General features: G+C 42.3%; 1 protein-coding gene across 7 annotated transcripts in view; it reads left to right on the forward strand.

Annotated features, from left to right (window-relative positions):
• The window catches only part of LOC129837707 (protein spire homolog 1-like), a 66,194-nt gene that overhangs the window by 8,096 nt on the left and 43,148 nt on the right, over positions 1-14,950 (forward strand). For all 7 annotated transcript variants that reach the window (XM_055904086.1, XM_055904087.1, XM_055904088.1 and 4 more), the window contains exons 2-3: positions 2,017-2,045; positions 13,203-13,439. In XM_055904086.1, the coding sequence (XP_055760061.1) occupies positions 2,017-2,045; positions 13,203-13,439 (266 nt within the window). The remainder of the gene's footprint in view (positions 1-2,016; positions 2,046-13,202; positions 13,440-14,950) is intronic.

Raw genomic sequence — 14,950 nt, forward strand, 5'->3', positions numbered from 1 at the left:
GTATGCAGGCAAAGGCAGAGACAGGGCCAGTGACTGACTGGCAGAGGTAGAGGCCGAGTCAGTGACTGACTGGCAGAGGCAGTGACAGAGACAGAGACTGACTGGTAGAGGCCGAGGCAGTGACTGACTGGCAGAGGCAGTGACAGACACTGACTGGAAAAGGTAGAGGCCGAGGCAGTGATAGGGACTGACTGGCAGAGGTAGAGGCTGACTGGCAGAGGTAGAGGCAAAGGCAGTGACAGAGTCTGACTGGCAGAGGCAGTGACAGGGGCTGACTGGCAGTGACAGAGACTGACTGGCAGAGGTAGAGGCAGAGGCAGTGACAGAGACTGACTGGCAGAGGTAGAAGCAGAGGTAGAAGCAGAGGCAGTGAGAGAGACTGACTGGTAGAGGCAGAGGCAGTGACAGAGACTGACGGGCAGAGGTAGAAGCACTGAGAGAGACAGAGACAGGGTGTCATCAGTAGTCACATGCCAACAACCAAGTGGTGAGAATGAACTGCTGCTTTCATTGACTGTGACCCAGTTAATGATGTTGTCTCAAAGACACATTTCTATATCTTCTTCTTCTTCTTCCATGGACCCTGTTTTTTCTGGTCAGGTTTACGATCCTATAAAGAATTCTGGCCCTATTATCTACTGTGCTACAGCATATAGGCAAGGTTAACCCTCATGGTAGTCAATCTATGTTATAATTCACTTGTGTTGTGCTTTACCTATTTTGCTCAAGATGGTGGTTCTGCCTCACTTGATTAAACAGCTTTCATTTTATTACGGTCTAATAATAATAACCTTGTTTGACTGAGCAGATTATCTTCATGGCTGATGGCCACTTAGTGACGTAGCCTTTGTTGCTTGTCGACGTTCTGACTCGAGCTGATCGGCGTTTGAGTTCCCAGAGTGTTGCCATGGCAACTGCAGTCAGCAGCCCAGGGGTGGTTCATGTGCGAGACCTAAATGCATACAGTCGTGGCCAAAAGTTTTGAGAATGACACAAATATTAATTTCCACAAAGTTTGCTGCTTCAGTGTCTTTAGATATTTTTGTCAGATGTTACTATGGAATACTGAAGTATAATTACAAGCATTTCATATGTGTCAAAGGCTTTTATTGACAATGTCACGGCTGTTGCTATTTCAAAATGTCGCCAACAAAACAACAAATGAAAAACAACCGTGAAGCTTACAGGGCATTAGTTCCACAAACAAAGTTAACTACCCACAACGAAAGGAGGGAAAAAGGGATACCTAAGTATGGTTCCCAATCAGAGACAACAATAGACAGCTGTCCCTGATTGAGAACCATACCCGGCCAAAACATAGAACCACAAAATCATAGAAAACAAAACATAGAATGCCCACCCCAAATCACACCCTGACCAAACCAAATAGAGACATAAAAAGGCTCATACAAACTGAGGCAGCAGACTTTGTGAAAATGTACATTTGTGTCATTCTCAAAACTTTTGACCACGACTGTACAGTATCTCATAACATATTAGGCCCAGTTGAAATCAATAATACAGATATAGGGGGAAAACACACTGCAGGTTCAATAAGAATGTTCAGGCTGAATCTGAGGTGTTATCCTGTTAACCATGTTAAAACTGACGCCTCACATGCTGTTTCCTCTGCAGACATTGTCATATTGGATTATCGACACATAAATACATCTGTCCTTCAGTTACAGTGTACGGAAACATTCTGAGTGAACCAACGGCATGATTTTCACATTGAATTGACCTGCAATTGATTGAATTGTGGCCTCAGTTTTAGTTACAGTAAAGGTTTAGCATAAACAATACATGCCTCTCTTTTGACCTGAAAGGCTGTGTTGGTTGAGCCAGTTGTTAACATCTTATTGTAGCTCTGAGAGTTCATCATGTTTGCATAAGCCCTTCTCAGTCACAAATAGTTTCACATCCAGTTCATAACCAAGCCAATGTATTTTAAGATGCTTTGCTTTAGTCATAAAGACATTAGTCATAAAATCACAACTTTTCTCTTTGTCTCCACAGGTAAATCCATCCCAGCCACATCAACAGAGGTGAGTGGCATGTTCTGTCTTCCTTGTTTCTGGGAAGATACGAAAGAAATATGTTGAGCAGGAGGACAGTGTTCCAATGGAATTATATCTGGCGTAACCGGGCCGGCAACAGTCACAGTGGTGGATGGATACTATCTGTACAAAGGGCGTGTTAATCCTGCTTGATGACATGCCTGACACTCAACCTGCTGCCAGGGGCATTGTGATGGTGGTTTCACTAGTACTTTACCATACTGTCTGTGCAGTGCACACTTCATTCACAGCATCTAGTTCAGAGGTTAGACTAGAGAGAATGGATATGACCACACCCACACTATGTGTAACATGGGACTTTCATTGACAGTGAGGCAATTTCAAATACACTAGCAGTCATTAACTAAAACAAGAACATCTGAAAAAATGTATATCATAACACCTAGAACAAAGTCCTAACAGGAGTGATGATGGAGTCTATTTGGAGATCAGTGATAGATAGACCTTCACTACAGACTCTCTAGGCTCTCAGCTGGTCTGACTGACTGGGCTGGCGAAATGAATGTCACTATGCGAGCTCTCCTCTTTGATGTTGGCTCTGGGTGACATCTAAAGGGCTAATTAGAGCACTATATTGTAATTTGCCTTCCCAGCAACCTCTTCTCAGCCTCTTCCTCCAGCTAATATGGTGATGGGAATAGTTCAATTCCATTCAATACAATTTTATTTATCCTCTCAGGGGCAAACAGCAGTGCTGTTCAAGTAGTCTCGCACACAGCCTGGGGAGAAGGTTACTGCTCAAGAGGAGCAATAGCTATTGTTCTCTGTTTATCAGGTGATGTGGCTAGCTAGCATATTTGTGTGTTAGTACGTCATCATCATTACCACGAGGCTGGTAGTATTAGAGCATATGATATGAGGAAACTATTTCCCATCAATGTCCTAAATGACTGCAGTTTACTCTGTGTCTTGCATGTATTCAGGTCAGGCTAAATGTATTGTTGAACACCAATAATCTGTCTTCAGTGGGGTGGAACTTTGGGAGTCCTGGAGTAGTGTGGGATTGCCTGGTAATGGATCTCTGGTAGCAGGTGGAGCGAGAATAGAACACACACACACTGAGACTCTCTCTCGTTCTCTCTCCCTCTCCCCCTCTCCCTCTCTCCCTCTCTCCCTCTCTCCCTATCCCTCTCTCCCTCTCTCTGCGACTGTGAGTGAGAATGTGCAGTGAAACTGCGTCAACAAAATCCCTACTAATCTGCTTTACGGCAGAGATGGGTTCTCCTAGTGCAGTCAGTCAGTGTTTGATGTGATGTGTGAGAGCCTGGCTGCCTGTCTGTCCTCATTCCAACACCCTCTTCTGACTGTCACCACATCACTGCAGATCCAGCAGTCATATTACATTACAGCTCCTGTGTGTGTGTGTGTGTGTGTGTGTGTGTGTGTGTGTGTGTGTGTGTGTGTGTGTGTGTGTGTGTGTGTGTGTGTGTGTGTGTGTGTGTGTGTGTGTGTGTGTGTGTGGACAATTTAGTTCAGAAACATTGGTCGTGATTGGATCACACCACTTCCCCAACACTGTCACTAACGTGATTCAATCTCGACTATGCTGCTGTATGACACTGACCTATATGAAACCTGTGTTGTTGTGGCACAATTTACAACCATGAAGACAGACAGAGACAGCTGAGCCACTTTCCCTTGGTCCAGACACTGAGAGTGCAATGGAGGTACAGTAGAACCACATAAATGTAGCAGATGATAAGTAGGTATCCCACAGTGAGGTGACGTCACCCTCCATGAGAACTAAAATAAAGTTGCTTTTGGCTAGCTAGCAGATAGCACGCTGCTTTGTGTGTAGATTAGTGTTAGTCATGGGTTCACTTCCCTGGTATTCAGTACAGGGGTAGAACACGTCACACAATGGGGAAACAACCTCTGTGTGACTCCTGAAGAATGCTAGTTTTCTTGGGAACACTACTGTTGACGCCTCCAGCGTTGGTAAACCTTTCTGGTCTTGTGATCTTGCTACTCTTACTGCGTCTTACTGCTGGGTTATGTTTCATACTTTCATTATGTCCCAGGCAGGCTCGTCCTCCTCTGTTATAGTTCAACTGTTCAGGGAGGGGGATTTTTAAGAGTAAGCCTTTGAAGTTTGGAGGAGGACGATTATGACAGTTAACGTAGTAATAACTTGTCAGACAGCATGGTGTTTAATGTAAACAAGAACTCTATTGGAAATAGTCTGGCTGGACTGATTAACTACACGATCAAAGGAAAAGCTGTCTTCTCTGATCAGCTTCTGAATAGTATAATTGAATAGTATAATTGAATATAATTGCATTTTTGTCCCCAAAAAAATGAACATTCCCATTCGTTCCATCCTGAAAATTGTTTGATGGGTTTAGTTTAATGTGTGTTAAAGTGGGTGTGTGGTTGCACGCCGGGGATCAGGGGGTGTGTCGGCTGAACCCTCAGGCGGAGCTGAACGTCAGTCATATGATTCAGAGGTCATGGGGTTGAGCACAACGTCTCTCCTCTTGCCTTCTCTCAAATCACCGCTTTGACTCTAAAGCAAGGCCCTCTACTTGACCTATAAACTCTGTTATGAAATGATCATGAAAACTATTCTAAAACGCTTATCTGGTGATATTAAAGAACATCAAAGGGTTTCCTGCCTTCCCTCCTCTGCTATCAATCCCTTCTCTTTTTTGTTGTTGATACAATTAGTCATTAAGTTTTTTCCCAGTTTTCATATTTCAAGTTATTACACATTTCAGGATTTACAATTTCAGATTGCTTCATACAGTTACATGTACATACATTTAGATAGGTCAGAGGGTCAGGTACATTCAAGGTCATGGACATTTTGACATTGTTCAAAGGCAGTGCTTCTCACTCCTGGTCCCGGGGACCCAAAGGGGTGCACATTCCCACTACCCACCACCTATACACCCACTCCCAATGAGAGGCTTGATGGCCCCAGGCCCAGAACCTAGAAACACAGCTCAAAGGTATATAGACAGGTATGGTCACAGATTCTCAGCAGGGCCAGGCCAGCCACACACAATGGAGGCAAATCAGATATTTAAAAATAAACAATAACAATGAAAGCAACATCAATCCGTTGTTGACTGCCTCAAACCAAGTTCAGACATTAGGGGTGAAGTCATTCATCAATTATGTATTAAATAGATTGATTTCTTGCAAAGGAGATACTTATCAGTTGCACAACTGAATGCATTCATCCAAAATGTGTCTTCCCCTCTCTGAATCAGAGGCGCGGGGGGCTTCCCTAATCAACGTCCACGTCATCGGCGCCCGGGGAGTAGTTGTTGTTTGAGGGTTAACTGCCTTGTTCAAGGGCAGAATATAATATTTTTCCACCTTGCCGGCTCGAGGATTCGAACCAGCGACCTTTCGGTTACTGGCTCAATGTTCTTGCAGTTCTCTATCCAATGACAACCGTATAAAACGATCACATTGTGAGAGATGGAGGCAGGTCTTTTGATGTTGTTCAAAGGCTCCATTGTTTAGGCAGCCCCCTCCATGTGAGGTTGTGTGCTTTTTATTAAATCTTATTTCAGAAAGTCTGGAAGATGGCTCTCCCTAATTTCTCTCCCTAAGGAAGAAGATACATTTTTTATGTAAGGTAAGCGTTCAGTTATTGGGTTAAAACTATTGTAATTAAGAGGAGAGGGGAGGACAGAGAAGAGAAGAACAGAGGAGAACAGAGGAGAGGAGAGCTAACTAGATGACATAATCCCGACCGTAATCAGCCAAGGTAGCAGTTCAGTTCAGAGCTCTGCAGGTGGCTGGAAGTTTTTCTGTGTCTCACGTCACCTGCAGTGTTTCTGCTGTCTTTACAAAAGTAGTGCACTACATAGGGAATAGTGTGCTATTTGGGACACATCCTACTGTCTCTCTAACATTTAAGCAAATAATGGTGGACAAAATAACACACATGGATCAGATATAGGTGTTGAAGCATTTTTCCAATGTGTCACATTATGTGATGATGGAAAGTTTTAGTATTACAGTTGATACACTACATGGCCAAAAGTATATGGACACCCCTTCAAATGAGGGGATTCGGTTATTTTAGCCACACCCGTTGCTGACAGGTGTATAAAATCGAGCACACAGCCATGCAATCTCCATATACAGACATTGGCAGTAGAATGGGCCGTAGTGAAGAGCTCAGTGACTTTCACCGTGGCACCGTCATAAGATGCCACTTTTCCAACATGCGCCGTTCAACTGTAAGTGCTGTTATTGTGAAGTGGAAACTGACAGAACGGGACCGCCGAGTGCTGAAGCGAGTAGCACGTAAAAATGATCTGTCCTCGGTTGCAACACTCACTAACAAGTTCCAAACTGCCTCTGGAAGCAATGTCAGCACAATAACTGTTTGTGGGGAGCTTCATGAAATGGATTTCCATTGCCAAGCAGCTACACACAAGCCTAAGATCACCATGCGCAATGCTAAGCTCCATATTAATGCCCATGATTTTGGAATGAGATGTTCGACGAGTAGGTGTCCACATACTTTTGGCCATGTAGTGTATCTCTTGGAACCCAGAATCCAATATTATGTGCTCTGGCTAGGTACTATGTTAGATTTTTTGTAACATTCTATTAGGAGAGACTACTGTTGATGGTATGTAAAAACCGCTCAGACCAGAAACGCATGGTCTGACAGTGGTTTCCTGTTAGGTTGCTGCCAGCCAAAGGACTTCATGTTTACTGGGGCTGCTGTGCAGTCTGATTTATTTCCTGTGACAGGACTAATGAGGAGGTATAATTGCAAACTCTTCATTCCCCAAATTGTAATTTTCTCCAATCGTTTAATTATCTAAAACCTAGCGCTGATTCAAACTAATAGCAAAGGCTACTACACGTGGTCAGCATCTGAAATGGCACCCTATAGTGCACTACTCTCTACCACTCTCTGGCAAAAAGTAGTGCCAGGGCGTAGGGATTGGAAGTAAGGTGCCATTTCATATTTTCACTTGGTCACACACCCCTGTAGTGTAGGACTAGGGTTGCAAAAGTAGTAAACTACCGGTAATTACCAAAGTTACTGGAATCTTCGGTATCTTGTCTTTGGTATATCTTTCGTACCAAAGTTACCAGTTTGACACAAATATTTATAACAAAAATATATTGTCATTGTAAAATAAACAAGTGTTAAAAAAAATGTAAAAGGTTATTCCATGCTGAAACTCTCATATTAAACACCAATGGTATTCACTAAGTTAATAGCTTATATTTAGAATAATGTTTTACAGCTTTGTCATTCTATTTTTTTATCTTAAAATCATCTTATTTGATTATTTTATATTTTACATGTGATACTTCTGTTATTTTTAATAAAAATTGTAATTTAATTTGTTATTTATTTTTTTAGCAAATATTTTCTTACTTCCTTTTAATAAAATGCTGCATTTTTGGTTAAGGGCTTGTTTGTTGTAAGCATCTCACGTGTTGTATTCAGCACATGTGGCAAATAAAATGTCATTTGATTTGAGAAGGCCACACAGAGGGCCTTTGACAGAGTCAAAGACTCCAACCATAGACTGTTCTCTCTGCTACCGCATGGCAAGCGCTACCGGAGCGCTAAGTCTAGGTCCAAGAGGCTTCTAAACAGCTTCTACCCCCAAGCCATAAGACTCCTGAACATCTAATCAAATGGATACCCAGACTATTTGCATTGCCCCCCCCACTTCTACGCTGCTGCTACTCTCTGTTATTATCACTTTAATAACTCTACCTTCATGTACATATTACCTTGACTATGTACCGCATATTGACTCTGTACCGCTACCCCCTGTATATAGCCTTGCTATTGTTATTTTACTGCTGCTTTTTAATTATTTGTTACCTTTATTTCTTACTTTTTTTAGGTATTTTCTTAAAACTGAATTGTTGGTTAATGGCTTGTAAGTAAGCATTTCACTGTAAGGTCTACACCTGTTGTATTCGGCGCATGTGACAAATCCAATTTGATTTGATATAATTACAGATGCCTGTGATAATCTGAAGTACCCAAAATGACCACTAGATGTCTTGTGATATATTACATAAAATCCTTGAAAGTTACCAATATTCTGGTATTTTACTGGTAAATTTGGAAAGTTTCCAGTAATATAACCTTGTAACAATTCCAGTGGTGGAAACAAGAGTCAGGTGCAGAGAGCAGGAATCTCTTTCAAAAAGTGGAATTTTATTTCCTTAACGTAATCACCTACAAACCGGTGACGCCACACTAAACACTGGGCGCGTAAAGAGAAATGTCCAAAGTCAATTGAATAACAAAATCCACAAAATACACACCACAAACACGAAACAGAAAAACAAGCCCGCACAAAAGGGAGCGGGCAAACTGGGTTTAAATAACCCCTAATCTAAACACACAACAGGTGAAACAAATTAGACAAACTAAAAGGAAAACAGAAAAGGGGATCGGTGGCAGCTAGTAGACCGGAGACGACGACCGCCGAGCGCCGCCCGAACGGGAAGAGGCACCATCCTCGGCGGGACTCGTAACAAACCTCCAGTGAAGGCTGCTGAGGTGAGATCGGCTCATAATAATGGCCGGAAACGGAGCAAATGGAATGTATTTGATACCATTCCACCAATTCCGCTCCAGTGATTACCACGAGCCTGTCCTCCCCAATTAAGTTGCCACCAACCTGTCATACCCTTCTTTTGCAACCTATGAAGGACTCCTTCCCATCTTTCCTTGTTGTGAGGCAAACCTAGTGACCTATCATAGCCTTCTGAGAGAGGGCAGTGGAACTGTCATCCGTGTCCCAAATAACATCACATTTAGGGTACTACATAGGAAATAGGGTGCCATTTGGGATGCAAAGTTAATTCTCAGAGGCCAGTGGAGCAGAGACAAGCTGAGAACAACCTATCCTGAGGAGAGTGTTTTTACTCACTCAGTCTCCTGTCAGAACCCTGGGCTTGATATGGGAAGACAAGGTTAAATGTTCCTCTCCCAATTGGAGTGGTTTGTTAAGCCTTCAGTTATTCATTGTTTATACCTGAGGTCTTGTACTATGAAATGTGATCTTGAATGTATTAAGTCCCACTGACCATAACCACTCCATGGTTTAATGATTTATATTGTTGTTTTTTTATTACCATTTTCATTATTTTATTTCACTTAGTCCTGCGTGTTGGAGCTCGAAGCCTAAGATTTTCAATGTACCCTGCAATCACACCTGCAACCCTGTGACTATTAAACACTCTGAATCTGAATCTGAAGACACCTTGACACAATATGCTAGTTTACACAGGTAAACTGAAGCCAGGCGTTATGGCACTGGGTTATGTAAAATAAAAATCTATTGTCCCACAGAAATCATTGTAGCCCTCCTCAAGAATCAAAAGTAAGAGATGGAATAGTATTTGGACCTGAATGTAAACCATATTAGTGTCTTTGTATGAGGCTGAATGATGCTGAGCCAGCAGTCTTATGACTATGGAAGATGGAAGATTAGTATTTGTGGTTGTTGATGCACAAGAGTGGCCATGTTGACATAACTGCTAGCCTCAAACAGTCACATTGCTACTGAAAAGGTACATATTTCATATAGGCCGAGAAGGTTTCTGTTTAAAATTGACAATAATTATCTATTCAATTCTAGTCACAATCATTGGTATTCATTCACCTTCAGGTTGTGTAAAGGAAACAGGTTGAGCCCATTGCAGAGGTCGAGGCAGAGGCTTGAGGGAGAAGTCTCCATGGTCAAAAAAGGTGTTAAAGGGGCAGTGCAGTTAAAAATGGGATTTTCTGTTTTTTTTATTATATTTCCACACTACGTTGAAATAACACTGAAATTGTGAAAAATTATTATAATGCCTTTTCGTGTAGGAGCATTTCAAGGGCCAAAAGAGGGTCAGGGAAATAAATTATTTAAAAATATATATATATATATTAAAGAAATATATATATTAAATAAACACACACAGTGATATAAATGACATACAGTGATTTGAAAATAAATGACAAAGACTGCATAGGGGCTTTAATGACAGAAAGCTGCACAGAGGCATCCTAACACAGTGGTTCTATCTATCTGGTCTATTTAAAACCTCTAATTTTGGTAGGGTGTGGTACGTTAAGATATTCATGTTGACCTCAGGAGGGTGTGGTACTGGTATGGTATTTACAGGGAAAGACTGGATTGTGTGTAAAGAAAACATGTATGCGTGTGACAGAACCATTCCCTGCCCCGTGATCAGCTCACTCGCTCTCTCTTTCGCTCTCGCTCTAGCTCTCTTTCTCGTCATCTCTGTGACAGTCATGTGAGGAACGCAGGCAGTCTGTTTGATGTTGTTTTACCTGCTCATGGCTACGCTTCACTGCACAGTTAAAATCCCCAATCTCTTGACACCCACTCCTTCCCATTCCTTCCTCCTTCCATTCCTTCACTTAGTTTAGTCCCAAGTCTGTGAAGAAAGGAGAGTGTAATGAATCATTAGAACGGTCATGTTTGTGTTGGCTTTCCTCCTGACTGAGGGAATAAATAGCACTTATTGATGTTAAAACCACACTGTCTCCTACCTACTTAAACCATGCTATAGCTATCAATTAACAAGCTGCTCAGATCCTGGGGTTGTCTATGTAGAGCTGGAATCGATCAAATCTGCACAGTCAATGTTTAGGCATCTACCTACAATTTAGGCTACCTCCCATGCATACGTCTTTTTCTGAAAACCGGAAGGATTTAACTGTGAGTCATTATTGTCCATGCTCTAGAACATTCCCTACATGTTTATTAGGTGCATCCTTCTTATGAGGGATTCTTCTCAGTGTTCTGATTCCTTTGTTCTGTCTTTGCTCTTCAGACTGGATGCAATGCATAGTTCATACTTTGACCTTCGACTAGCAAGGAACAATATCAAACACACCTCAACAATAAAGGCTTGAAGTTCCTCTTGCCTTACCTTGCCTAGTGTCTGTGGGGCCTATCAAAGCTAGGTTCACTTTGGTTTGTTCTACAATGAATGAAAGCTGCTAAGACAAGAGTTTATAGGCGGACTTTAGTATTTTGGATTTGAGAGTGACTGGTCTCATGGCATAGGGGAGAAATGGTGTTGTTGTTTGTCTCTTGTGGGGCATGTAACAGCAGAGAGTGGAGAGGGAGGTGGGGTGTAACATCAGAGGGGTGGTAGGGAAGAGCAGGGCAGGGTGGGGTGTAGCTAGACAAAGAGGGCTTATCCTCGTCAGGGTGCAGAGGTCCCCAGGTTCCCACTGAGCCAGGGTAGTGTTCTGTGTTCTAGAAGAGGTCAGGACAGATCCACTCACATGAATCCTCCTGGATGACTATTGATCTGAACAGGGTCCTATGACCTTGCCCATGAAGTCTGATCTACAAAAACACACCAAACTCCTCCCTCTTTTCTCTTACTTTCTTGCTCTCTATTTCTCTCTCTTCCTTTCTCTCACTTCATTTTCTTTCCTTGTCTCTCCCTCCCTATTTATATCTATCTTTAATCCCCTATAATGACAAAGCGAAAACAGTTTTTTTGACATTTTTGCAAATGTCCCTCCATCGCTTTTACTCTCTCCTCTCCTCCCCTCCCATCCCCTTTCTCTTAACTTTCTCTATCTATCCGTCACTCGCTCCCTCTCTCTCTCTCCCCCTCTTTCTCTTTTTCTCTCTCTCCTTTCTCACTGTTCATCAGCAGCATTCAGGTTTGCAGTGTAATCCAGTGTGATTTCTCAGTCTTTTGTCTCGGGCTTGGCACACTAGGCCAGATCTGGCCTCATTCTCCATGATCTGCCATTCAGAGGCCAGATTCACCTGATTAACAAAGGGAAGCCGCTTCACTGCATTCACTGGGACTGCTAACATCTTTCTCACACACCTACTAGATTTGGACTTAAGCAGTGCTTAATTTGTACATCGGGAGGTCCAGGAACAAAAAGTGAGCGTGAGAGAGGGGTGACATGGGGAGCTCTGAGGAACACATGAGAAAAAAAATCACCTTTATAATAAAGCATTGCGATGCATATCATCACATTTGCGTAGTAACATAAAACAGTAGAGTCGAGGCACTTACAGAAGTTGCACACATGGGATTTTCTTTGTGGCCTATGGTCCCTGACATTGTTGGCCTTTTATAAACGCATTTCATGCAATTCTATGTCATTTTACATGACTGGGGACTTTTGTATAATATTTTTTAATGCCACGTTCAAAACATCTGGGAACTCGGAACTGGGTCAGACTTCAGTGCGTTCAAGACATTTGGGAAATTGGTGGAAAAACGAGCACTACTGGGAAAATTTGTTTTGAATGGTCATCCTACTCAGAATTCCAAGTGGGGAACTGGCCTCCTTCTAGACTTCCTAGTTTCCTACCTGAAGATCACTGACGTCATGATTCGACCTCTTTTTTTCCCCCGAGTCACATTTGTCTTGAAAGCACCCTAATACTGAACAAACGATCGAAATGACAGGCTACTTTGAAACTGACAAACTGAGAATCTGAGATCAATAAAAACAACCCTCTCTTGAATCCATCAATAGCCTAGGCTAGTGCAGACACATATTGTATACTATAATATGAGGAAGAAATGATAGTCCTAAACATGCTTCCCAGTTTCACTGACCCACCCAATGATGCGCAGCTCACTTGCTGGTGATGGCCTATGCTCTCGTGCCAAAAGCCTCTCTCTCTTGTTTTACTTTGAATTTGGAAAGTATTCAGACCCCTTTACTTTTTCCACATTTTGTTATGTTACAGCCTTACTCTAAAATGGATTAAATAAATAAAAATCTTCATCAATCTACACACAATACCCCATAATGACAAAGCGAATACAGGAATTTTGACATTTTTGCAAATGTATTGAAATAAAAAACAGAAATACCTTATTTACATAAGTATTCAGACCCTTTGCTATGAGACTCGAAATTGAGCTCAGGTGCATCCTATTTCCATTGATCATCCTTGTGATGTTTCTACAACTTGATTGGAGTGTACCTGTGGTAAATTCAATTGATTGGGCAGATTTGGAAAGTCACACACCTGTCTATATAAGGTCCCACAGTTGACAGTGTTTGTCAGAGCAAAAACCAAGCCATAAGGTTGAAGGAATTGTCCGTATATGGATGGCAATATAATGATACCCAGTGTGTGTTGTTGCTTGTGTCCTGTCCTTCAGGTGATTGAGTCTCTGGGCATCATGATCTACAAGGCGTTGGACTACGGACTGAAGGAGAGCGAGGAGCGGGAGCTGAGCCCACCCCTGGAGCAGCTCATAGACCTCATGACCAACATGGGCGAGGCCGAGAGAGACGCCTGCCCTGACGAAGGTTACGAGGCCACCGAGGAAGAGGAGGAGGCCGAAGACGATCCCATCAACATCTGTAATGTCCGTGGCTACAGGGACATCCTGAAGGTAGGCAGCTGTTGATTGGGGGAGGGTGGTAGTTGATGATTAAAAGCCAAAATGTCACTACATGGGTGAATGACAAGGTTAATAAGGAAATAGTAGGTTTTCTGCTGTCAAGCCATCAAGTGCAGTCAACTACAAAATGGTGGTGATCAGGTCAGGGTCATGGTACTGGAGCCTGCAGTTGTTGTATATGTGTCTTTCCTCCAGTAGTGTTGAGATTATCATCTATACTAGATCCACTCACCATGTCCAGTAGTGTTGAGAGTATCATCTATACTAGATCCACCCACCATGTCCAGTAGTGTTGAGATTATTATCTATACTAGATCCACTCACCATGTCCAGTAGTGTTGAGAGTATCATCTATACTAGATCCACCCACCATGTCCAGTAGTGTTGAGAGTATCATCTATACTAGATCCACCCACCATGTCCAGTAGTGTTGAGATTATTATCTATACTAGATCCACTCACCATGTCCAGTAGTGTTGAGATTATTATCTATACTAGATCCACCCACCATGTCCAGTAGTGTTGAGATTATCATCTATACTAGATCCACCCACCATGTCCAGTAGTGTTGAGATTATTATCTATACTAGATCCGCTCACCATGTCCAGTAGTGTTGAGAGTATCATCTATACTAGATCCACCCACCATGTCCAGTAGTGTTGAGATTATTATCTATACTAGATCCGCTCACCATGTCCAGTAGTGTTGAGAGTATCATCTATACTAGATCCACCCACCATGTCCAGTAGTGTTGAGATTATTATCTATACTAGATCCACTCACCATGTCCAGTAGTGTTGAGATTATTATCTATACTAGATCCACCCACCATGTCCAGTAGTGTTGAGAGTATCATCTATACTAGATCCACCCACCATGTCCAGTAGTGTTGAGATTATTATCTATACTAGATCCACTCACCATGTCCAGTAGTGTTGAGATTATCATCTATACTAGATCCACTCACCATGTCCAGTAGTGTTGAGAGTATTATCTATACTAGATCCACCCATCATGTCCAGTAGTGTTGAGATTATTATCTATACTAGATCCACCCACCATGTCCAGTAGTGTTGAGATTATTATCTATACTAGATCCACCCACCATGTCCAGTAGTGTTGAGAGTATTATCTATACTAGATCCTCCCACCATGTCCAGTAGTGTTGAGATTATTATCTATACTAGATCCACCCACCATGTCCAGTAGTGTTGAGATTATTATCTATACTAGATCCACCCACCATGTCTAGTAGTGTTGAGAGTATTATCTATACTAGATCCACCCACCATGTCCAGTAGTGTTGAGATTATTATCTATACTAGATCCACCCACCATGTCCAGTAGTGTTGAGAGTATTATCTATACTAGATCCACCCACCATGTGCAGTAGTGTTGAGAACAGACATCATACTAGATCCACCCAGCATGTCCAGTAGTGTTGAGAGAACAGACATCATAGTAGATCCACCCAGCATGTCCAGTAGTGTTGAGAGAACAG

Source organism: Salvelinus fontinalis, chromosome 38 (assembly GCF_029448725.1).
Source record: "Salvelinus fontinalis isolate EN_2023a chromosome 38, ASM2944872v1, whole genome shotgun sequence".
Taxonomy (NCBI): domain Eukaryota; kingdom Metazoa; phylum Chordata; class Actinopteri; order Salmoniformes; family Salmonidae; genus Salvelinus; species Salvelinus fontinalis.